We start from the raw sequence: 24,530 nt of genomic DNA, 5'->3' as shown, positions 1-24,530 counted from the left end.
GTTTCCTCATCTGTAAAATGAGCCGGAGAATGAAATGGCAAGCCACTCCAGTATCTTTGCCAGGAAAACCCCAGATGGGGTCATGAAGAGTCAGAGGTGACTAAAACAACTGAATGACAACAAGGAAGAGTGGAACAGAAGGATTGCTAACAGCCCCTGCTGAGGTTGGGTGTCATGCAATTACACTGAACAGTCAGCTGCATTTTGTGACATTTTCCAGCTATGCTCAGCAGCCTGGGCCCAGGGCTGGAGAAAGCGGACGCTACGGATTGCTCAGGGCTGTGGGTTGGCAGGGAAGGAACATTCATTGATGGATGAAGGGGATGCTGACTAATAACTCTTCCTCTTAGCTAGTGGTAATAGGAGAGGCTGGGGCTGGAGAGGGAAGAACGCTGATGGAGGAATTACAAGACCTGGGTTTGAATCCCAGCTCTTGCACTGACTGGCTATGTGGTCATGGGTAAATCAGTTCATCTTCTCTAGTTTCCTTATTTGGTTTTTTTGTTTTTAAAGAAGGGCAGGGGGGAATAATGTGGCCCAGTGGAAAAGGCAACAGATTTGAAGTCAGAGGATCTGGTTGGAAACTTCAGCTCTGCTACTTGCTGCCTGTATGACCCAGGGGAAGTCATTTCACCTCTGGGCCTCAGTTTCTTCATCTGTCAAAGGAGGTGGTTGGACTAAATGGTCTCTGAGGCCTTCCCACTTGGCACTTACTATGCTATCCCTTATCCAACTTCCCTGGCAGGGCTGCTATGCCGGTCAAAGGAGAAACCGTAAATGAAAGAGCTTTGGGAATAGGAGGTAAAAAGTCTCAGCTGTGGTTTTGGAGAGACAAAAGAATTCCTAGAGGAGGACAGAGTCCCCTTCCGGGCCTTGGTGCAGGAAAAATGCTTCCCATTTCCAGATTGTTCCTAGGCTCCATTCCTAGCACACAGCAGGTGCTTAATAAACACTCCGATTCAATTGCAAACAGCAGGATCCCTGGGTTCCAAGAAAAGTGCTTCTGTTAATCTCCGTCAGGAGTAACCATGACAACTAAGTACCACTGGGTAGCTCAGATGGACCAGGAGTATTTTCCACCTTGTAAGGGAAACAAAGCCCCTCTCTGGGCTGCTATATTTAGCCTCTGTTTATGTTGGCAACCAGAGGGCTGGACAATTTGAAGATGAGTTCTTCCCTAGGTTCGCTTCGATTCTGGGCTATGGCCCAGGGGCTGCCAACCCAGGAAGGAAAAAGCCCATCTTACTCCATGTGTGTCTAGGAGCCGCAAAACTTCATCCTCAAACCAGGGTCCCAACTGTGGTGGGCCTCTGGGCACTGGGGTACTTTAGCCTCCCCACAGGAACAACAGCCCTAGTGATCGAAGGTTTCCAAAGTACTTTCCTGACAGCAGCCCCAGAAGATGGACAGTGAGTACAAGCCCTATTAGCCATGATTTATAGACTCCATTCAGTTCAACAAATATTTATGTCAGTGTCCACTGTGACAGGCAATCACACCACTCGAAGGAGGTCAGAGACAGAAAGAAGGATCTCATAGACACCAGGGTATCCATAGCAACACTCTTTGTTGTAGCAAAAACACAAAACAAAACAAAAATGGAAACAAAGTAGGAGCCACCAATTAAGGAATGGTTAAACAGATTGTAGTATATGAAGGTGAAGGAAAATTATTATGTCATTAAAAATAATATGAGGAATGCAGAGCAACTGTGTGATTCTGGGAAAGTCAGTTAATGCCTTTCAGCCTCAGTTTCTTCATCTGTAAAGTGGGGATTACCATCCCACTTACCTCACAGGTAAATACTCTGTGAATGTTACCTACATTATTCTTATGGTACAGTAGAAAAGGCAATGTCTTTGGTGTCAAAGGGTTCAAACTCCACCTTGGCTACTTGCTAGTCATGGGCCTTTGGACAAATCACTGAACCTCACTGGGCCTCAGTTTCTTGAGGAGATTTGACTAGATGGTCTTTTAAGGTCCCTTCTGGTCCTGTTTCTGATGTTCTGGACTTAAAAATTCTGCCTCCTCTACTGCTGGCTCATTCTGGAACATCTCTCAGCACGTAGGGCCTCCTGACCCCGGAACATCCTACTATCTCTGTGGCTTTCTCACCCTAGAATATCCCTCTGTGAGGCCTGCCCCTCTTCTCTTATTGGTGAGTTCCTCCAGGAGCCTCCATTTTGTGGAGGGACCCAGGGCAGCCTGCCTTCATTTCCTTTCTGGGCTTGTTCCAGACTATGGGGATTTAAAAATTATACCCCTATGCCAGGTACCTTCATCCCTCCAACTCCAACTTTTCAGCTGTCTTTTATATGTTGTCTTACTGCATTAGAAAGTAAGCTCCTTGAGGGCAGGGGCTGTCTTTCTTTTTGCTTGTATTTGTATCCACTTAACACGGTAAAGGCTTAATAAATGATTCCTTCCTTCCTCCCTCCCTTCCTCCCTCCCTTCCCCCCTCCTTTCCTTCCTTCCTTCTTTCCTTCCCTCCTGCCTCATTTGTAGGTTGAGGGGGTTACTGAATGATCTCTAAGGTCTATGAATGGAGAAGCATTTATCTGGTGCTTACTATATGCAAAGCACTGTGCTAAGTGCTGGGGATACAAATAGAAGGATAGCACAGTCCTTGTCCTCAAGGAGCTCACACTCTAATCTAAGAGCCAGTCTAAGACTCTAAGTCCAGACCAGTAACACTGAGGCATAAATCATCAAAGCCAGAAGAGACTTGGAGGTCATCGAGTCCAACCCCAAATTACAGACGAGGAAACAGGTTTAAGGAAAGGGAAGAAACTTGACCAAGCCCGCTCAGCTAATAAGGATCACCCAAAAGATCCTCTAGGCACATGACCTGTAGGGGGATGGTCAGAGATGATTTCTTTGGTATAAGCCTTGCTTTGGTTTGGCCTTGAACAGTTGGCCCCTGCCCCACACAAGTTCTTCTCTCTGGCCTTTGGATCCTGACCCAGCCCAGAGCCTCTACAGGAAATCTTAACCTTTTGGGAAGTCATAGACTTTAGGCAATGTCTGCTAAAGCCTATGGACCCCTTCTCAGAATTTAGTTTTTACATGTATAAAATAAAATGTTTAAGATTTCAAAGGAAACAAATTACATTGAAAGACAATCATCAAAATATTTTTAAAGGTCATGCACAGCTGCTCTAGATGAAGGATTTACTTCAAATTGGAAGGGCTGTAGGTGCCCATGACTGGTGAAGCCATCTTTGAGCCTGAAGCCATCATGGTTCCCGTGGGTTCCAGGTCTGGGCTTGGATGGGGAGGGGGGCTGAATGGCTTCCTCCTTCGTCTCAGTCTGATCACTGCAGCTCTACTGCTGCTCTTGCCTTTCCCCCTAGACCCTCAGCTCGGTCTTCTTGTTTTTGCTTTCGTAAGGCTCAAAACCACCAAAAATGGCAGCTGTCGGCTGAGGCTTGGAGGAGGGTGAGACAGAGCAGGGGTGGGAAGGAGAATCTCCCCTGACGTCTCTCTGCCATATGGAATGATGCAAGGGGAATCTGAGCTCAGAGAAAACACAATCTCCACACACGCCTGGGGCTACAAACACAAGTGGCCCAGTGAATCACCGCCTTTGGAGATGGTGAGTAATCAAACATCAAGCCACAGGAATGGCATCATGTGCTTTCTCAGTAAGGATCCTCTTCCCCTGGCCTGTCCCCATTCTTCCACTACATTGTGTGTGTGTGGTTTGTCCTTCGTTCTCGAAGAGGCCCGTGACATCAGGAAGATGATGCCATGACTTGCAAATGAATTGGATTGAAGCGAGGCAGGGCTGTGCAAAGTCACCAGCCTCGCTTTCTCCTCCAGAGCCATCTGGGTCCAGTGGCTGAATATAGAACAGGACAGTTGGGAGGGTCCAGATCCCCCCTATTAAATAAAGAAAGGGCAGCAACACTGGAAGAATGGAATGTTATGCTGGATTTGATCTCAGGACTCAGCATTTCCACTGACTTGCTGCTGTTGAATTGAATGGACCTGATGAGGGACGACACGCACAACAAACACCAAGAATCCTGGGCTCTAAGCAAGCCTGTTTTCAACCTGTAGAGCACAGTAATCATGACAGCTAAGTACCATTGGGCATCTAAGAGGGAAGCAAAGCCACATTTTGGGCATCTCTATTTAGGAACATAGATTTAGAATGGGAAGGTGCCATAGAGATCATTGAGTCCAACGCCCTCATTTTACAGGTGAGGAAACTGAGGTCCAGAAAGGGTAAGTGATTCACCTAATGTCACATATCTAGTAGGCGGCAGAAGCAGGTTTCTCACCCAAAGCCTCTAACTCAAAATTTGAGGGTGGTTGCTGAGTAGGGAAAGGGAAGGAAGAGAATAAGCATTTATACAGTGCCTGCTCTATACAGGTACTATGTTAAGTGCCAAAAGATTACCTGGTTATATATATTATATAACATTATATATTACATATGTTATATATATATATATATATATATATATATATATATATATATATATATATACATATACTCATATGTATGTATATATATCTGTATGTGTATGTACATACGTATATATATATATTGTGTGTATACACACACACACACACACACACACACACACACATATATGTATTGCTCTCAAGGATACCCCCAGCAACCTGGGTTTCATCCTCCACTCCACTCCTCACTCACACTCACCCCACACATCCAATCTGTTTCCAAGTGTTGTCCAGGGCTTCTTAAACTTTTTCCACTCATGACCCCTTTGGCTCTTCTTAAACTGTGGGTCACGACCCCATATAGGGTTCACAACATTTCTCATTTATGTGCCTTTCTTTCCACTCACACAGTTACCACCCTGGTTTAGACTCTTGAGCTATTCCAATAGCCTTCTGGTTGGTCTGGTTAATGTTCCTGTCTCCAGCCCTCCCCATTACTTCCAGAATCAAATAGAAAATGCTCTATTTGGCAATTAAAGCCTGTTTATAATCTGTCCCCTTCCTACCTTTCCTATCTTATGTTGTACCCCTTTCTATACTCTCTATAATGATATCTTTACTAAAAAACCCTGTGGTCATCCTTCTAGACCTCTCTGTAGTGTGTGGAAGTCTTGCAGCTAGATTGGCAAAGATTGGGATAGAGAGCTGGATCTGGGTTCAGGAAGACCTGACTACAAAGCCTACCTCAGAAACTGACTGGCTGGGTGACACCCGGCAAATCACTTCATCTATAAAATGGGGCTAATAAAAGCAACTACTCCACAGGGTCATTGTGAGGATCGAGTAAGATAACATATGTAAATAATTATCATTGTCAAATCTTCCTATGTGGATTTTTTTCTCCTCCCTGGGTTTTCATGATATTTGCCTTTGCTAGTTCTCCTCTCAGCTGTGAGATTTTTTTTAGTCTCTTTTGTAGGATTATCTTCTAGTCTGCCCTTCACCCACCCTCTCCAGCCAGACCTCTGTCCTGCACCCTCTTTTTCTCCTGGTGATCTCTTCAGATCCCATGGGTTCAACTATCATCACTAGACACATAACTCCCACATTTACTTATATATTAGTTCTTTTCTTTCTCCCAAGTTCCAATGGCAACAGACTTCTGCTTCCGGGAGCCAAGATGGCAGAGTGAAAAAGTAGTCGCTCTCACTCTCCCCTATCAATCTCTGAAAACCCAGAAAATATCACCCCAGAAAAAACCCTGGAATAGCTGAATTAGAAGAAAGACGGGGAGCAGCAGTGCAGCAGCCCAGCAAACGGGTCTCCCAGAGCCTCAGCAAAAATAAGGGAGGCAGAACTACAAGGGGTCCCAGGTGGATAAGTACCCTGTGGCATTCATCTGAAAGGAGCTGAAGGACTCAACCTAGAGTCTTCCTAAAGTCCCAGCCTTGCTGATTCCAACCCAACACCAGGTAAGCTGTCAGAACCCTACAGCTTCCAACTGTCAACCAGGAAGAGATCCTGAAGCCCAGGTGGTAAAGCAGGCAAACACCAACATCTGGACCTCCAAGTGCTTGGAGGGGGCCGGGGGAACTGGTGGAAACCAGCTCAGAAAACCACCAGATGCCTCAGCACTCTACCACAAAGAAATCTCCCAGTGCATTAGCAGAAACGAGGGAGGTAGCATTGCAAGGGGCCCCAGGCAGGTAAACACCCTGCTGCACCCATCTAAAAGAAGCTGAAGAAAGCTAAAGGAAAGGAAAAGCAGGCAACCTAGAATTGCCTTAAAGTTCCAACCTTGCTGATTCCAGCCCAACACAAGGTAAGCTGCCAGAACCCTATAGCCTCCAATTGCCAACATAAGAGGCCCCAGCACACAAAGCCAGTGACCAAGACCTAGTCTCCCAGCACGAGGCTTGGGTCAGTGCCCTCTGTTCCTCAGCAGGAGAGCTCAATCTCTTTAAAGGCCAGGGAATAAAGAAACACCATGAGTAAAAAGAAACGTACCATAGATTCATATTATGAGAAGAGTGAAGATCAAGACAGAAATTTTGAAGAGCACAACACTGTCAACAAACCCACATCTGCAACAACAAAAGGGAATATGAACTGTTCTGAAGCCCAAAAAGCCTTCTTAGAAGAGCTCAAGAAGGATTTTAATAGTCAAATGAGAGAGGTAGAAGAGTCCTTCAAAAATACAACTGGCCAATTGGAAAAAAAATACACTGAAGAAAACAAGTCCCTAAAAAACACAATTGGCCAATTGAAGGAGGAAAGACAAAAACTAACAGAAGAGTATACTGAAGGAAACAAGTCCCTAAAAACACAATTGGCCAATTGAAGAAGGAAGTACAAAAACTAACAGAAGAAAACAATCTGTTAAAAACTAGAATTGGACAAATGGAAACTAATGTTTCTATGAGAGAGCAAGAATCAGTCAAACAGAAACAAAAAAATGAAAAAATAGATGAAAATGTAAAATACCTCATTGGTAAAACAACAGACCTGGAAAATTGATTCAGGAGAGACAATTTAAAAATTACTGGACTACCTGAAAATCATGATGAAAAAAAGAGCCTGGACAGTATCTTTCAGGAAATCATAAAGGAAAACTGCCCGGAAGTCCTAGAACCAGAAGGGAAAATAACCATAGAAAGAATTCACTGATCACCACCTGAAAGAGATCCCAAATTGAAAACGCCAAGGAATATAATAGCAAAATTCCAAGTTCCAGTAGCACATCTCCAAATGCTTACAGGACACCTTCACTTGGATATCTCATAGGTATCTCCCATTCAACACATCTAAAACAGAACCCACTTCAGTCTTCCTAAGCCCAACCCTTCTCTTAACCTCCATATTACTGTTCAGACCACCATCATCCTTCCAATTCCTAGGTTTTATAGTCTAGGAGTTATCCTTGACTCTTCATTCTCATACATGCTGTCCCTTTCCCCCACCCACATACCCAATCAGCTGCCAAGGCTTGTAGAGTCTAGCTCCTCAAACATCTTTCATATTTGTTCTTTCTACTCATATCACAGCCTCCTAAGTTTGGGAACCCATCACCTCTGCAATCTTCTATTGCATCTATCTCTCAACTGGTCTTCTTGCATCCAGCCTCATCCATGTCCAAAACTTCTACAAAGTTGCCAAATTGATATGGCTAACATCCAGGTCTGACCATGGCATTTCTCTCCTCAAGAAGCTTGTTGTGGTTCCCTACTGACTCTAAAATAAAATGCAAGCCCTTCTCCTTGTCATGTAAAGTCCATAACCTTGCTGCCCTTTTGTAAGACAGATTAATTACATATCATTCTCCCTTAGAATCTTGATGTTCTAGCCAAGCTGACCTACTTAGTGTTCCTGGGGTGCTACATTCCATCTCCCATCTCCATGTAGCACAGGTGGGCCTCTCATGCCTGAAATGTTTGCTCTCTTTACTTCTGCCTCTTAGAACCTCTATTTTCTTTAAAGTCTTCAAGTCATAAATTCTTCCCTTATCCATAGATCTGATGGGTAAACTCCCCTAATATGCTTATGATATCACCCCTTATGTCTAAATCATTTATCCATTTTGACGTTATCTTGGTATACGACGTGAGACATTAGTCTAACTCTATACCTAGTTTCTCCCAAACTGCTTTCCAGTTTTCCCAGAAATTTTTGTCAAATGTCGAGTTCTTATCCCAAAAGTTTATCAAACAATAGATTACTATGGTCATTTACTATTATGTATTGTGTATCTAATCTATTCCATTGATATACCACTCTATTTTTTCAGCCAGTATCAGATTGTTTTGATGATTATCACTTTGTAAGATAGTTTGAAATCTGAAACTGCTGGGCCCCTTTCCCTAACATTTTTTCATTGATTCCCTTAGTATTCTTGACTTTTTGTTCTTCTAGATGAATTTTGTTATTATTTTTTTCTAGCTTCATAAAATAATTTTTGTTAGTTTGATTGGTATGGTACTGAATAAATAAATAAATTTTAAATTTATTGTCATTTTTATTACATTGGCTTGACCTATCCATGAGCGATTAATATTTCTCCAGTTGTTTAATCTGTCTTTATTTGTGTGAAAAGTGTTTTGGAATTGTATTCATATAATCCCTGGGTTTGTCTTGGCAGGAAGACTCCCAAGTATTTTACATTGTCTGTAGTTGTTTTTAATGGAATTTCTCTATCTCTTCCTGCTGGCCTTTGTTGGTAATGTATAGAAATGCTGGTGATTTATGTAGGTTTATTTTATATCCTGCAACTTTGCTGAAGTAGTTGTGTTTCATCTAGTTTTTTTCAGTTCTAAGTATACCATCATATCATCAGCAAAGAGTGATAGTTTTGTTTCCTCATTGCCTATTTTTATTCCTTCCATTTCTTTTTCGTCTTATTACTATAGCTAGCATTTCTAGTACAATATTAAATAATACTGGTGATAATGGAGACCCTTGCTTCACTCCTAATCTTGTTGGAAAGGCTTCAAGTTTATACCCTTGCTTGCTTTTGGCTTTAGATATTTACATTTATTAAAGAAAGGTTCCACCAATTCTTATGCTTTCTATGATGTTTTTAATAGGAATGGGTGTCATATTTTGTCAAAGGCTTTTTCTGCATCTATTGATATAATTATACAATTTTTGTTGTTGTTATTGATATGGTCAATTATGCTGACAATTTTCCTAGTATCGAACCAGCCTTGTATTCCTAGTACAAATCCCACCTGATCAGAGTGCATGATCTTTGTGACATATTGCTGTAATCTCCTTGTTAGTATTTTATTTCAAATTTTTGCATCAATATTTATTAAGGAAATTGGTCTACAATTTTCTTTCTCTGTTTTTGCTCTTCATAGCTGAGGTATCAAAACTTTGTGTCATAAAAGGAATTTTGTAGGACTTATCTCTTTGTTCAAATAGTTCATATAGTATTGGGATTAATTGTTCATTAAACATTTGATAGAGAATCCATCTGGTCCTCAAGATTTTTTTCTTAGGAACTTCATTGATGGCTTGTTCAATTTCTTTTTCTAAGATAGGGTTATTTAAGGATTCTATTTCCTCTTCTGTTAATCTGGGCAGTTTATATTTTTGTAAATTCAATTTACTTAGATTGTCAGTTTTACTGGCATGTAATTGGACAAAATAACTCCTAATAATTGCTTTAATTTCATCTTCATTGGTGGTGCATTTATCTTTTTCATTGTTTATACTAGTAATTTGGTTTTTCTTTTTTCCTTTTTTTAAAAATCAAATTAACCAAAGGTTTATCTATTTTGTTGGCTTCTTCATGAAACCGGCTCCTAGGTTGTTGTTGCTTTTTTTTAAATTAGTTCAATGTGCAATTTTTTAAATTTAACTTTCACTTCTATTAATCTCTCCTTTGATTTTCAGGATTTTCATTTCAGTGTTTAATTAGGGATTTAAATTTTGTTTCTTTTTCTAGTTTTCTTAGATGCATGCCCAATTCATTGATTTGCTCTTTCTCTCTCTTACTGATGTACATACTACATTTATACGCGTGCATGTGCATGCGCACGCGCGCACACACACACACACACACACACACACACACATTTTCCCCAAAGTGCTGTTTTTGCTGCATCCCACAAATTTTGGAATGTTGTATCATTGTTGTCATTCTTTTTAATGAAATTGTTGTTCTTTGACCCACTCATTCTTTAAATTGTTTTCCAATTAGCTTTTAGTCTATGCTTTTACAGCCCTTTCTAAATGTAATTTTTTATTACATTATGGGTTTGAAAAGGATGCATTTACTATTTCTGCCTTTCTATATTTGGTTATAAGATTTTTATGCCCTAATACATGGTCAATTTTTGTGAAGGTGCCACACACAGTTGGGAAAAAGTATACTTCTTTCTATTCCCATTCAGTTTTTTCCAGAGGTCTATCATATCTAACTTGTCTAAGATTCTATTCAACTCCTTAACTTCTGTCTTATTTATTTCATGGTTAAATTTATCTAGCTCTAAGAGGGGAAGGTTAAGGTACCCCATTAGTATAGTTTTACCATTTATTTCCTCCTGCAATTTGTTTACCTTTTCCTTTAAGAATTTAGATGCTATACCATTCTGTACATACCTATTTGGTATTGATATTACTTCATTGTCTATGGTTCCTTTTAGCAAAATGTAGTTTCCCTGTTTATCCTTTTTAATTAGGTCTATTTTTGTTTTTGCTTTGTCTGAGATCATCATTGCTACCCTTGCTTTTTTTTTTTTACTTCAGAGGAAACATAGTAGATTCTTCTTCAACCCCTTATTTTAACTGTGTGTGTCTCTCTGCTTCAAGTGTGTTTCTAGCAAACAATATATTGTTGGATTTTGGTTTCTGCTCCATCCTGCTATTCACTTCCCTTTTATGGGTGAGTTCATTCCACTCACATTCACAGTCATGATTACTAGTGTGCATTTCTCTTCATTCTATTTCCTTCTGTTTATCCCTCCCTTTCTTTATCCTGTCCCTTCTCTAAAGTCTGTTTTGCTTCTGACCACTGCCTCCCTTAATCTGTTCTCCCTTTTATCACTTTCCCTTTCTTGTATCCTCTTCCCCTCCTATTTTACTGTTGGGTAAGATAGATTTCTATTACATATATATATATTCTCTTTTTTGAATATGGTGTGTGTGTGTGTGTGTGTGTATATATATATATATATACACACACACACACACACACACACACACACACATATATTCTCTTTTTTGAGCCAATTTAGACATGAGTGAGGTTCAAACATTGCCCATCCCCCTACCATTTCCCCTCCACTGTAAAAGCTCTTCCTTGCATACCTCTTTTATGTTAATTTCCCCCATTCTTTCTTTCCTTTCCCCCTTCTCCCAGAGCATCTCTTTTTCTTGCCTATCCATTTTTTTATATCATCCCAAAATAACTGACTCACTCCCACACCTTCTTTCCATGTAGAATGCTTCCAACTGCTGTAATAATGAGAAAGTTCTTAAAAGATCCATGTATCTTCTTTCCATATAAAAAGGTACACAGTTTAACCTTATTGAGTTCCTTATGATTTCTCTTTCATATTTTTTTTATTCTCTCAAGTCTTATATTTCTAAGTCAAATTTTCTATTCAGCTCTGGTCTTTTTATCAGCAATGCTTGAAAGTCCTATATTTCATTAAATATGTATCTTTCTCTTGAAGAATTATACTCAGCTTTAATGGGTAGGTAATTTTTGGTTGTAATCCTAGCTCCTTTGCTTTCTGGAATATAGTATGCTAAGCCCTCTGTTCCTTTAACATGATAGCTGCTAAATCTTGTGAGATTCTGACTGTGGCTTCATGGAATTTGAATGGTTTCTTTCTTGCTGTTTGAAGTATTTTATCTTTTACCTGGGAGGTCTGGAATTTGACTATAATATTCTTGGGAGTTTTCATCTTGGGATCTCTTTCAGGAAATCATCAGTGGATTCTTTCAATTACTATTTTATCTTCTGGTTTTAGAATATTAGGGATATTTTCCTTGATAATATCTTGAAACAAGATGTCTAGGCTCTTTCTTTGATTATGGCTTTCAGGTAATCCAATAATTCTTAAATTATGTCTCATCAGTCTATGTTCTAGTTCAGTTGTTTTTCTGATGAGATATTTCACTTTTTTTCAGTCTTTTGACTTTGTTTCATTGTTTCTTCACGTCTCAGGGAGTCATTAGCTTTCACTTGCTCAATTCTAATGTTTAAGAAATTATTTTCTTCATTGAGCTTTTGTACCTTTTTCCATTTTGCCAGTTCTGCTTTTTAAGGGGATGTTTTCATCAGTGAATTTTTGTATCTTTTTTTCCATTTGGCCAATTTTGTTTTTTAAGGTGTTATCTTCTTCAGTATTTTTGTGCCTCTTTTACCAAGCTATTGTCTTCTCACAATTTTCTTCCTTTGCTTTCATTTCTTTGTCTAATTTCCCTCCTATTACTCTTATTTGATTTGGAAAATAATTTTCAGCTCTTCCAGGAATTCTTGTTGGGCTTGTGTCCAATTCACATGTTTTCTTTGAGGCTTTGCTTGAAGCTGTTTTGACTTCATTCTTCTGATATTTGTGTCTTGATCTTCTCTGACCATAGCAGCTTTTTATGGTTAGGTTCTTTATTGTTTGTTCATTTTTTCCATTTTATTTACTGATTTGGAATTTGTTGTTGTTGTTAAAGTTGGGCTCTGTTCCTGGCATGAGGCAGCTGGGGTTGGGAGTTGCAGGGTCAGGGTAGGGGGAGTCTATCTCAACCTTCAGGCTTTTTCACACTGCTATTTTTAGAGCTAGTTCTGGGGGGTTGGAAGTTTTTGATGCTTCCAAGGCAGTGTGAGCTAGGAAGAGATGTGGTCACTGCTCTCATGGTCTTTACTCTGGTACATACTCAGGAAGGTCTCCTGATCCCTTGGGCTTGCAATTGATACTGCTCCTCAGGGCCCCTCCTCCTTTGGAACCGGAAATGATACTGTTCCTCAGAGTCCCTTATCCCTTGCAGCTGGAAATTATTATACTCCCCCTTCCCCACCCAGGCTTCCACTCCCTCTTGACCAAAAGTTCTCCTCTCTGCCCTTAAATGGTGACCCAGAAGTAGATACAGACAGAGGACTTGCCAAACAGTGCCTAGTCTCTGAGTCCAGTGCTAGCATAGGAGGTAACCTGTAATTTCCCTCTAACCAGTTGCCAGGCCCCCTTCTTGTCTCTGGCTTGGAAAGTCCCAAAGCTGCTGCTGATTCTGTCTCCACAACCTAGTCTCACCACTGGTGTTTGATCCACAAAGGCTCTGGGCCAGCTGAGACGCCATGTCACAGATCTCTTTCCAACCTCCTATGTTGTTTTGGGCTGGAATAATGTTTCACTTTGACCTTTTGTTGGCTTTGCCACTATAGAATTTGATTTAAGGCATTATTTTAAAGTTAGTTGGAGGAAAATATTGGGAGGGCTTAGCTGAGTGCTTCTATAGTCTGCCTTCTTAGCTCCACCCCCAGAAGTCTCACAGAAAATCCTAACCTCACCCTGTGCCTAATAATCCATCTAGTGGTAGGTACCACACAGGACTGCCCTGTGACCAATATCTGTGGAAGGATTATACATACCACCACACACCACCACCACCATCACCCCTACATGAAGCCACAAATAGACCACTGAGAAGGAAAAGAATGGGCTTAGCACCCAACCTAGTAGGTGGCTTTATATAAGAAATAAATACACAAGCATACCCCTACAGCTTCTTTCCAAGGTAGAGACATAATAAACTTCTACAGAGCAAAGCAAAGGGCTTCTGATGCTTCTTACAAACCATGTTACCCTGGACAACTCATTTAAGTTCTCTGGGTCTCAGTTTCCTCATCTGTCAAAGTGAGAGGGTTGATTAGATGGCTTCCAAACTCCCTTCCAACTCCAGAAAGTATTTGTATGATTCTCAAAGCTTCCTTCCAATCCTAATTCTCTATAAATTTGATGAAATCCTATAGCTACAAGGAAAATATAACCGGGGGAAAAAATCTTTGCATCAAGTTTCTGATAAGTCATTTCCAAAATATATAAGAAATTTATTCAAATTTTAGATTGAGGATCATGCCCCAATGGATAAGTCACCAAAGGATATGAATAGGCAATTTTCAAAAGCAGTAATCCAAGCTAGCAATAATCATATAAAAATGTTCCAAATCAATAATTAGAGAAATGCTTATTAAGTCATCTATGAGTTTCCACTTCACATCCATCAGACTGGCAAAGAGGACAAAAGAAAAAAATGACAAATGGAGAGGATGAGAGAAAATGGGCACACTAATGCACTGTTGGGGGAGTTGTGAACTGGCCCATCTATTCTGAAAAGCAATTTGGAATTAAGCCCCCAAAGTTATTAAAGTGTGCATAGCATTTGACCCAGCTATCAAAGAAATGAAAAGGATGCACATACGCAAAAATATTTATTAGCAACTCTTTTCTAGTAGCAAAAAACTGGAAACTAAAAGTGTATATTAGGGTATATGAATGCATTGGAATATTACTACACCATAAGAAAAGACAAAACAGACAATTTCAGAACAAATTGGGATAATACCTATGAATTATTGCAGAGTGAATTGAGAACTAGAACAATCTTATTCAGTGCGACATTATCAAGAAAAACAATGTTGAGGTTTTTAGAACTCTAATCAATGCTAAGATTCCAGAGGATGATTGGATGTAAAGGGTGTTTGGAGTTGAGGTACATGGGAGGTGGGGTGGGGTAGAGAAAACCACTGGTTTTGAGGCTGGGTAACGGAAGTATAGTAGTGCCATCAAATGAAACAGGAAAGTTTTCTGGACATGAAAAGGGAGGTTTGGGGTGGGGGGGTAATGATTAATTCAGTCACTTGGGTTCATGTTGAGTTCCAAGGGATTGGGGTTGAATCTGGGTAGATTTATATATACGTTTGTTGGCCCTGACCTATGATTTTACCAGCATGGAAATTCTCCCTAAGCATATGAAAGTCATGCAACCCTTGGTCTTCACTAAGTTGGGACGGTGAATAACAAAACTCATGGTCACAAAGCTGTGTTAAGAGACAGAACCTGAATACAGGTCTTCTTAACTCCAAGACTGGTCCTCTATTGATTATACCATACACAGATTTAGAGCTGAAAAGGACCTGAGGTCAAGCTCAATCTCTTCCTTTTACTGAAGATAAAGCTCAAGAGCAGGAAGGAGCCCCAGAACCCCATACCTGGCTGAGAAGGACCTCTAAGAATTTCCTGGGTGGTTATCCCAGCCAGGCTAAATTTTACTGAAAACTTCAAGGTGGGGGGAAGGGGAGAGGTTGTTACTATTTTCAAAGAAAACCCATTCCATTCACAGATGGCTCTAATTGTCCAAAGCTTTTCCTGGCCTGAGCTCAACTCTGTCCCTCTACAACTTTTGCCAGTTGCTTCTAGCTCTGGGTCTAAACAAAACAATTTCAGTCCAACTTCCATATGACAAATACCTGAAGATCTTTTATGTCTCCTCCAATTCCTCTCTTCTCCAGGCTAAGCATGACCTCTAAGCCTTCTGCCAATTCTGGCTGACCTCTAGCTAATCAATGACCTTCCCAGAACCAAACACAAAACCCCAGATATGGTCTGGTCAGGGCAGAGTGCAGGAGGATGGCCACCTCACTTGTCCCTCCTAATGCAGCTAAACATAGAGTCAGCTTTTTGGCTGCCATAACTTCTAACTCACAACGAATCTGCAGCCTCCTTAAAGCCCAAGATATTTTTCACATAAACTATTCTCTAGCCACACCTTCCCTGCTCAGTTGATTAATCAACCCTATAGGCAGGGCATTCTGATTCCCACTTCAGTAACAAAACAAATGAGGTTATCCACAAAAGCTTGTAACAACAGAATTTTATTAAACAGTTTGCTTAGGCAGAGCTTTATATTTGACTAACAAGGGGTCTTTTCACACATTTTTTTCTCCTGAGGAATTATATGCCATGCCTGTAATTGACTTCTCTGCAGGATTGTTTTTCTGGGAAAAAAACCTGCTTCTTTTTCTTGCATTTTGGTATAATTACAAATTATGTGTCTAACTGGAAAGTAAAGTAAACCTACTTCCCGAGAAAGACAAAGATAATAATGAAAAGGTAATAAAGGAAATAGATATTTCCTTGTACCTTTTATCAAAAAATCACTTATCTAATGCAGCTAAACATATAGAAGACCTGGGACGTAGGCCAAAATTGCAGCCAAACTACTCCAGGAAGGACTGAATGTCTGGTTTTATTTTTAAGTGTAATTTTCACATATGACAGGTGGCTCTGTTCCACATTGGAGAGTAGACTTCATTTGCACAAGAAACTCAAATATTGGTCTCTGGCACAAGAAAATGTCTCTCAGGGCTTAGTAATATATAATTTGATAGAAAAAAATTGCCTTCAGAAAAATTTCACAAGTTTTACTAAACATTTCAAGCATTTCACAGCTTTCATATATTAAAAAAAAGGTTTCCTTCCAGAAATTTAGCTTATTTACAAACTAAAATCTAATCGCTATCATCAGAACCCCGTTCTGAGGCCTCATTGTTGGAAGCCTCTGGTTCTGAATCATTCCCAGAGCCCCTTGCAGAAGCCTCATTATCAGAGGCTCTCTCTGACTCCCGGTCTGAATCAGCACTCGGTGAAGCTGGCCGGGACTCATTGTCAGAACCTGGAGAGTGGCTCCGTCCTGATTGGACAGACTCATTGTCAGACTGTTCAGACACCGAGCGTCTTCTCTTTGGAGCTGACCGGTCACTGTCAGAATCCTCCTCTGACTGTTGCACGCTGGATCTCCGGGGGCTGCCCGCTTCACTCCCAGACTGATTTGGGTTCTCGTCAGAATCGCTCTCTGACATCACATGTTTCTTACGTAGATCACCATCATCTGAATCACTATTGCTGTTCCTGGCATGTCTGACAAATACAAGCACCAGTTATGCTGAGGGCTCTGGGGACTCAGCAAGCATGGAACTGGGAGGAGTGCACATGAATGAAAAGCAAACAAACCCTAAGGGGATGCTCTCTTTCACTGGGATACCTGGGGCTTTTTGTCAAAATCTAGGATTTCCTGATTCCAAACACAAAATCGTGAAGTGGAGAAAAAAGGGGTAAAATGGCATTCTTAAGAAATTTTACAGAAGTTCTGGCAAAACCTACAACTCAGTTGGCATAAAAGTCTCTCAGAGGTCTGGAGAATGTTAAACACCTAAACTATAGCAATGTATCTGGTTCTGATTTTCAAATATTTGGAAAATTCTTCCAAGAAGAAAGTTTTCTACAGGGCTTGGTGCTCTGCCAAATATGTTCCAGTGGAGGATGGAGAAGAAGGCAGACACTCCTACCCTGGGAATCAAGACCTCTTCACATGCACAAGAGATAAGGGAGAATCCTATCCCATGCAAAGGTGAAACAAGAAGCACGAAATGAAGGTGACCCAACCAACCAACAGAACAGGAGACAGCGCAGTGGACACTTGCTAGTTAGTGAATGCTAGGAGGAGAGTAAAGGTCGGCACTATAGACATGATCCCTCTTAACTCCAGAGTCCTCCTATCATGACTACCAGGAAAAGCTGCAGATTTCCAAGAAGCCCCAAGAAATACAGCTTGGTCCTCGCTCAGGACTCCAGCATTCAGCTACACCCTTACTTCACCTTCTCTGATGTTCAAAAAGTTCACATCTATCAGACACCTTCACTGATGTTTCACTCAAACTAGGACTGTACCTTCTATTTATTTTTAGTACAGCAGGCTCTTCGAACTGCAGGCAGAAGAGAGAGTGTCTTATATTTAGGAAAAGAACCTTGGACTCATGGTAAATTTTCTGAAGACCATGCCACCACTGCTAAAACAGTCAACAAACTGGACAAAATTAAGAATTATTAGAAGGATGATATGGTGGAGAGAGACTAAGATTAGGAATTCTAACAAGATAAGACATAAAAAATCACTTTGGATGAAAGCATAGATCATATACTTATGAAAATCATGGATCAGATGACGCAATGAAGAATACTAAAGCTCTGGACAGATAAGAACCATGGACAGAATCTAACAAAATGAAACCGAACAGGGACGGATATAACAAATTACGCTTTGGTTCAAAAAAATCAACTACACAAAAAAAGGGGGACAAAAGACATGAATGGCGAGCAGGTCCATGTTAAAAAAAAAAGTCTTGAGTGATTTTAGCTCAACATGACTCAACCATGTGTCATGGCTGCCAAAAAGCTAAAATGATCTTAGGTTGCATCAATGGGCCTGCACAAAGTCCAAAATTAGAAGGCGCCACACTGTGTTCAGTTCTGAGTGTTACACTTTAGAAGGGACATTTACAAACTGGTTTAAGCATAGATGAGGCTAATGAGGACAGTGAGGTATTTAGGAAGCACCTCAGATAGAAATGGTTGAAGGAGATACACGGGATTTGCCTGGAGTAAAAACTGCTTTCTATGGGGGTAGGAGGAAGAGGAAAAGATATGACAGCTGTCTTCAAATGTTTAGAGGGCTGTCAGAAGGGAGAGGCAATAGGATTGCTTTTTTAAAAGTGAGAACTTGGTCTCATGTCGGCTCAATATCAGGAAGAACTTTCTAACAACTAATCTCGTCTTTTGTTTCTTGTCACAAGAAATGCTCAAGCAGAGGCCTGATAACCATTTGGAGGGACTGTTGTAATGGATACTTAATTATCAGGCAGAGGGTTGGTGACCTCTAAAAAATGGAAAAGACCAGCTGGGAAAGAAGGCGGCTTGGGTACTATTGCTGAAGTCAGACAAATGGTAGAAAAAGTGAATCTAGATTTGTTTGCCATGTGCCTGAATGAGGAAGACTGTATGAAAAACAATCTAAGTACAAGAAAAGAAAGCAGTATTTCACATATGAGTCATTATAATTAGAGCACTCATACACTGAAAATATGGAGATGCAAAAAAAGCATAGAAGAATTCAGCTATGGGGAAATGAAGAGAACTGGGATGTTTCAGGGGACATTCCCCACACCATTAAAGCTGGTATCAAAGTAGACAAGTATCTCCTTCGGCAACACATACTTTGGTGCCTGTCAGAAACAGAATCATGGGCTGAACAGCCCACTGGTCTGAACAGCTCGTTGGTCTGAATAAGGGGGACAATTTTTATGTTGTTACAATTTGGCAGCCTGAAGGCTCAAGTCTTCTGACCCTTCTGTTCATCTTAGTCTGGTATTATAAAGGGAGAAACCCCCTAGTACAAAACTCCCTTTCCCTATTCATCATTTTCCGTTCCACAAACACCCAGAGCCCACTATTCTCCTCCTGTGGCTGGAAAGTAGAGGCGGGGAAGGAGGAGGAAAAACACAGAGGATGCTCTGTACTAGCCAAAGCACTCAGTACTAGTGAAGGCACTCAAACCTCATCCTATGTCCTCCAAACTCCATTTCTCCCCTGGTACAAGAACACAAAGCTTTTTCAAGCAGACAGGCTTAGTTAACAATTATTTTCATCCACACACATTCCCACAGCAGAGTAATTTGCCAAGAGAAAAAATACCTACCCCTCATCAGCAATTTTAAGTTTATCTTCATCTGAAGAATCATCACTTGATGAGATTATGGCTTTTGATTTTATTTTTCCCTTCATTGAAGGAGGCAACCGTTCTGGCTTAGGCTAAAAACAAAAACAAAATCAAAAAAACCACACAAAGACAATTAGTGAAAAATTTAATTCTAGGTAATTTTGATAAACTGATTAAATAATGCAGAACCAAAGAGTAACTGAACAACTGTAAATAAAACACTACCACTTGTGCCCCACAGTCTCATTATGTGAGGGAGTGATTTTCAGGGCGTACAGAATGACACTCTTCCCCTTGCCCCTCATAACTCCGGAAGCCTCAACTGGTTACTGAGCACAATCCAAACTCATGGCATTTAGGGCCTCCAAGTTTTTTTGTCAACCTCATTGCCCATTACTCCTCGCGACATCTTCTATGAACCAAGTAAACAAGATAATTCCCAACCTCACTGAATATCTTCCATAATCTACTACTCCACTCAACAGTCTTTTGATTCCCACTTTGATCCCACTTTTTAGACAGCTGAGGGATGCAGTGGACAGGGCGCAGGGCCAGGAAAACTTAGTTCAAATCCAGCCTCAGGCACTTATTAGCTGTGCGACCTTGGGCAAGTGATCTAACCTCCATTCACCTCCACTTCCTCATCTATAAAATGGAAATAATAATAGCATCTAACTCCCAGGATTGTTATGAGCCTAAAATGAGGTAATAATTATAAAGTGCTTAGCACAGTGCATGGCACACAGTAAGAGCTATATAAATGTTAGCTATCATTACTATTCTTCTTCTTAGTTCTACCACTGGAATGCCTTTCCCCTCTGACCACTACTATCCTAATCAGCTTCTGCATGGCACAGCCCAAATGCTACCTCCTCCTACAGCCCTTCTAGATGCCCCAGCCAGAAATAAACTCTCGGCTCTCTTGAGCTCACCATTTTGTATTCTCCTTAGGCAAGCAGTCTGGTCTTTTTACTTGATTTGTAAACATCTCATTTCCCACAAAATTGTAAGGTTCTTGAGGGCACCTGCCTTATTTATCTTATTTACAGTGGGTATGGAATAAAAGAGAGCTGGTTTCAGAATCCAGAAGACTCAGAGCAAGTTCCCTAGGCAACTATCTAAGCCGAGAAATTGCCAAGAACTTGTGGATCTGCACTGCTGGAGAGGTTCCTCATCTGGGAGTTCCATATACCAAATGAAAGCACAAGCCCAGCCCCAATTCTTCCCCAAAAGAGAAATGCACGGATGAATAGGGTGTGAAAACCCCACAGAATGTACTCACGGCCTTCTTCTTTTCTGCTTTAAGTGGGCGACGCTTTTTCGGCCTGGGGCCATTTTCAGCTTCTTCCTCATCAGATCCATCATCTCCCTTCGGTGGTCTTAATAAAGACGAGGAGACAAAGAACATACTTAAGTAACATTCATGCCTGTTAGAATATTACCCTATAACGGCGGCCAGGTGGCATGATGGATAGAGCACCAGTCCTACAGTCATAAGGACCTGAGTTCAAAGCTGGCCTCAGACACATAATATTCACTAGCTGTGTGACTCTGGGCAAGTCACAACCCCAACTGCCTCACAAAAAAAAAATTTTTTTACCCTATTCACAGATGCTGCTATATACTTTCATATGAACACATACATAGTTTGTGTCCATAACTACATTATAAAGTCCTCAAGGACACAGACCAGGTTTTCTATTCCTTGTAGATCCTTCCTCTGTGCACATGGCACAAGACAGCAAAAATAGTACACTCAAGAAAGATGTGCTGATTTAGGAAACATCAATCCTCTCCTGTTAATCTAAGGCAGGGTGAGCTTTACACAGGTCTGTGATAGGTAGGCACTTACAGGGGGGTAATTTGAGGAACATTACCAAGGCTCTTCTGCACCCAAAAATATCTTCCTCAAAGCTACAGACGGTAGAATGTTGTTACTCATTTTCCAAATGCTTTTAATGATCAGAAACAAAAGGTCCACACTGCACAAAAAACATGAATGTACAACAACTCTGAGATGTTTTAAGTTCTGTTATAGTTTGAGGTCTTTTCAACATCAGAGCATTCTTTGCTGCAAATAAAGCCATAGTCTGAGCAGGATCCTTAACTGTTTTTGTCATGATCTCCTGTGAAGCCTATGAATTGTTTTCTCAGAAAAATGTCTTTAAATATATAGGATTGCAAAGGAAACCAATTATGTTGAAATACAGCTATTCGAATTTTCTAAAACAAGTTCATAGCCCCTGGATTAAGAACCTTTGTTTTAAAGAAAGAGAGGCTTAAAAAAAAAAGGACTGAAATGTCTCAGAAGATTTAGGTGACTAGGATTTCCCAATGTTCTAAACATCATCACTATGAGCTCTACAGAAATCCTGCTCCAAGTCTTCCCTGAGGCGTGGAGAGCGCCAAAGGCTCCCAAAGGCTGTGATGCCAACAGAGCACAAGCTGGGGCAGGTGCTCCTGGGCTCTGAAGAAGGAAGGGCTGAAGACACTAGGGAAGCTCACATATTTCTGTGAGAAGACTCCATGTTTGTAGAGGTGGAATTAAACTTAAGGCAGTGTTCTGGCTAGCTCTATCCCACAGTTCCCTAACCCACATTGCAGTCAGAGAAAAGCAGATGGTACTACATCTACCAGAGCCAGCTAAACTCTGAATGCCACAATTCATTACCTTCATTATGGCTACGCAGAAGAGGTTTAGGGTGGTGTCAGGGCAGAAGCAGGGGGGAGGCAAAGAGAAAGAAGGAAAAAGAGGAGAATCCTGCTCCTCCCCCACTCCCTTCAGAATCCATCTGGGGGCCTAATTCCTCATAATACAAGGCTCATCACCTCTAATAAGGATTAGGAAGATGGAGGAGCACCAGGTCTTACCATCAGCCCTTCGGACCCAGGCACTGACATCTGACCAACAGACAAGGACCTTGGGCCTTGCCATCTGCCCCTCCACTCTTCTCTGAATACTTCCTTCCACTTACCCTACAGCTAAATTGTCTTACATGTGCTGTCTCCTCCAACGGACTGTCCTGACTTTTCTATTTGTATCCCCAGAGCTTAGCACAGTGCTTGACACAGCATCAATGCTTAATAAATGCTTTTTCACACATTCATTGATTCATTCATTATTTGAGGCTAGTCTAGCTACATGCGATGTAGAATGCTGGATCTAGAGTCAGGAAGACCCAAGTTGGAATCCTGCCTTGGACACTCCTTAGCTCTGTGACTCTGAGCAAGTCATTTAAATTCTCTCAGCATCAGTTTCTTCATCTGTAAAATGGGGATAATAACAGCACCTAATTTACAAAGTTTAATGAGATCATGCCTACTTTAAAACAGATTTTGCTCTTTAGTCTACTGTATATATTGTGAGGCTCAAAAGAGAGATTAGTTGGAGAAGGGGTGGAAAGGTTGATCTGCATCAGGGGAAGGAAAAACCATACCAGGAGTGTCACCACAGGCCCCTCCCACTATCCAAGTACAAACCATGCATCAGAAACTAGATGAACTCTAAGCCGTTCTTATACTTTAGTACAAATCTGTGAAAAACACTTTGTTTTCAAGAAACTAAGAAAACCAGTTGAGGGCTCCTTCAAGACTAACTTACCTCCTCCGCTTTTTCTTCTTCCTCTCACCCTCCTCCTCTTCCCCTTCTTGTTCACTTCCACTGCCTTTCCTTTTCTTCTTCTTCTTGGACACAGGCATGTCTTCATCAGTGTCATCATTGACAAATTCATCAAACTCACCTCCCTTCTTAGAACGCTGAAACCAACAGAAACCAAAACCAATTACTCCTTGGTAAGTGGACCACACTTGAGTACTGATAAAAAAAACCAAAATAGTAAAAAAGGATCTATAACTATTTACCCTACCAGAGCTATTTTTACTTTACAGCTCTACTGAGGCAGCAACGTGGAAAAGTAGACAGTACTCCAGACCCGAATCTGGAAGACTTGAGTTCAAATCCAGCTTCAGACACTAATTGTGCTACCCTGAGCAAGTCACTTAACCTGCTTGCCTCAATTTCCTCAAAGGTAAAACAGGGTTAATAATCACACCTACCTCCAGGGGTTTTGTGAGGATCAAATGAAATCACATTTATAAAGCTCTCAGCTTAGTGCCTAGCACTCAGTAGGTACTTAATAAATGCCTGTTCCAACCTTCCATTCTATTTATCCATTAAATCCCATTTGGTAAGTACCCAGGGAATGGTGCCTGAGCCAGACCCAAGTTTTCTTTCCTTTTTTTTTTTTTTTGGTTAAGGCAAATGGGGTTAAGTGACTTGCCCAAGGTCACACAGCTAGTAGGTGTCAAGTGTTTGGTCTGAGGCCAGATTTGAACTCAGGTCCTCCTGACTTCAGGGCCGGTGCTCTATCCACTGTGCTACCCAGCTGTCCCCAGGCCCAAGTTTCAAACATCCTATAGTGAAAGAATATTATCAGATTTTTTTAACTGTGGGCTGGGCTCCCTGGGCCATTGCCACCATCACAGAGAGGAGTACCCACCCTGCCCCCGCCTCCGCCGCCCCCGCCTCTCTTCTTCTCCTTCGTTCCTTCAGCTTCTCCTGTGAACATGAGGATGTTCTTGGTCTTCTCTACATACTGCGCGCGCTGCTCCAGGAGTTTCTTCTGCTCTTCTTTCTCTCGAAGACGCTTCTCTTCCTGCAAAATACAAAACACAAGGGAGCAGCTGGTCAGCACACCTCCTGTGTGCATGCCCAAGGGCCTGGTGGCCCCAGAAGCCCCCCACTGCAGCCACCCCAGAGAGACACGCCAACAGAACCTGTTCCTTCAGCAGTTTCTGCCGTAACAATTCTTTCTCCTGCTCCTGCTTGGCCCGTAGCTCCCTCTCCTCTTCATCCTGTTTGCGTGCACGGGCCACGTGGTACTGAGCCTGGCTCAGTAAATCAGAGCACTGCCTGGAACATTTAGAGAAACATAGGTGGTGGGGCTGATCCTTATAATGCAAATAACCCCCGAAGGAGCCTCATTTGATATTTATGTCAAGCCTTAATTCACAAGAACAACAATTTACTTAATCAAAAACATACATTCAAGTTTAAAGCAATGCTA

At 41.2% G+C, this 24,530-nt stretch overlaps 1 protein-coding gene across 2 annotated transcripts in view; it reads right to left on the bottom strand.

The window, feature by feature from the left end:
* CTR9 (CTR9 component of Paf1/RNA polymerase II complex) overlaps positions 1-24,530 on the bottom strand; it is a 56,119-nt gene that overhangs the window by 12,224 nt on the left and 19,365 nt on the right. Inside the window, exons 19-24 of one of the 2 annotated variants that reach the window (XM_021001958.2) lie at positions 24,241-24,376; positions 23,964-24,119; positions 23,066-23,220; positions 20,747-20,843; positions 19,444-19,556; positions 15,769-16,829 (exon numbers count right to left, since the gene is read on the bottom strand). In XM_021001958.2, the coding sequence (XP_020857617.1) occupies positions 16,421-16,829; positions 19,444-19,556; positions 20,747-20,843; positions 23,066-23,220; positions 23,964-24,119; positions 24,241-24,376 (1,066 nt within the window). In that variant the 3' untranslated portion in view covers positions 15,769-16,420. Of the gene's footprint in view, positions 1-15,768; positions 16,830-19,443; positions 19,557-20,746; positions 20,844-23,065; positions 23,221-23,963; positions 24,120-24,240; positions 24,377-24,530 lie in introns of those variants that run through there. The other variant, XM_078148774.1, reaches the window with a different exon arrangement.

Source organism: Phascolarctos cinereus, unplaced genomic scaffold (genome assembly GCF_003287225.1).
Source record: "Phascolarctos cinereus isolate Bilbo 61053 unplaced genomic scaffold, phaCin_HiC Scaffold_9;HRSCAF=440, whole genome shotgun sequence".
Classification (NCBI taxonomy): domain Eukaryota; kingdom Metazoa; phylum Chordata; class Mammalia; order Diprotodontia; family Phascolarctidae; genus Phascolarctos; species Phascolarctos cinereus.
This window is presented reverse-complemented; position numbering and strand designations above follow the sequence as displayed.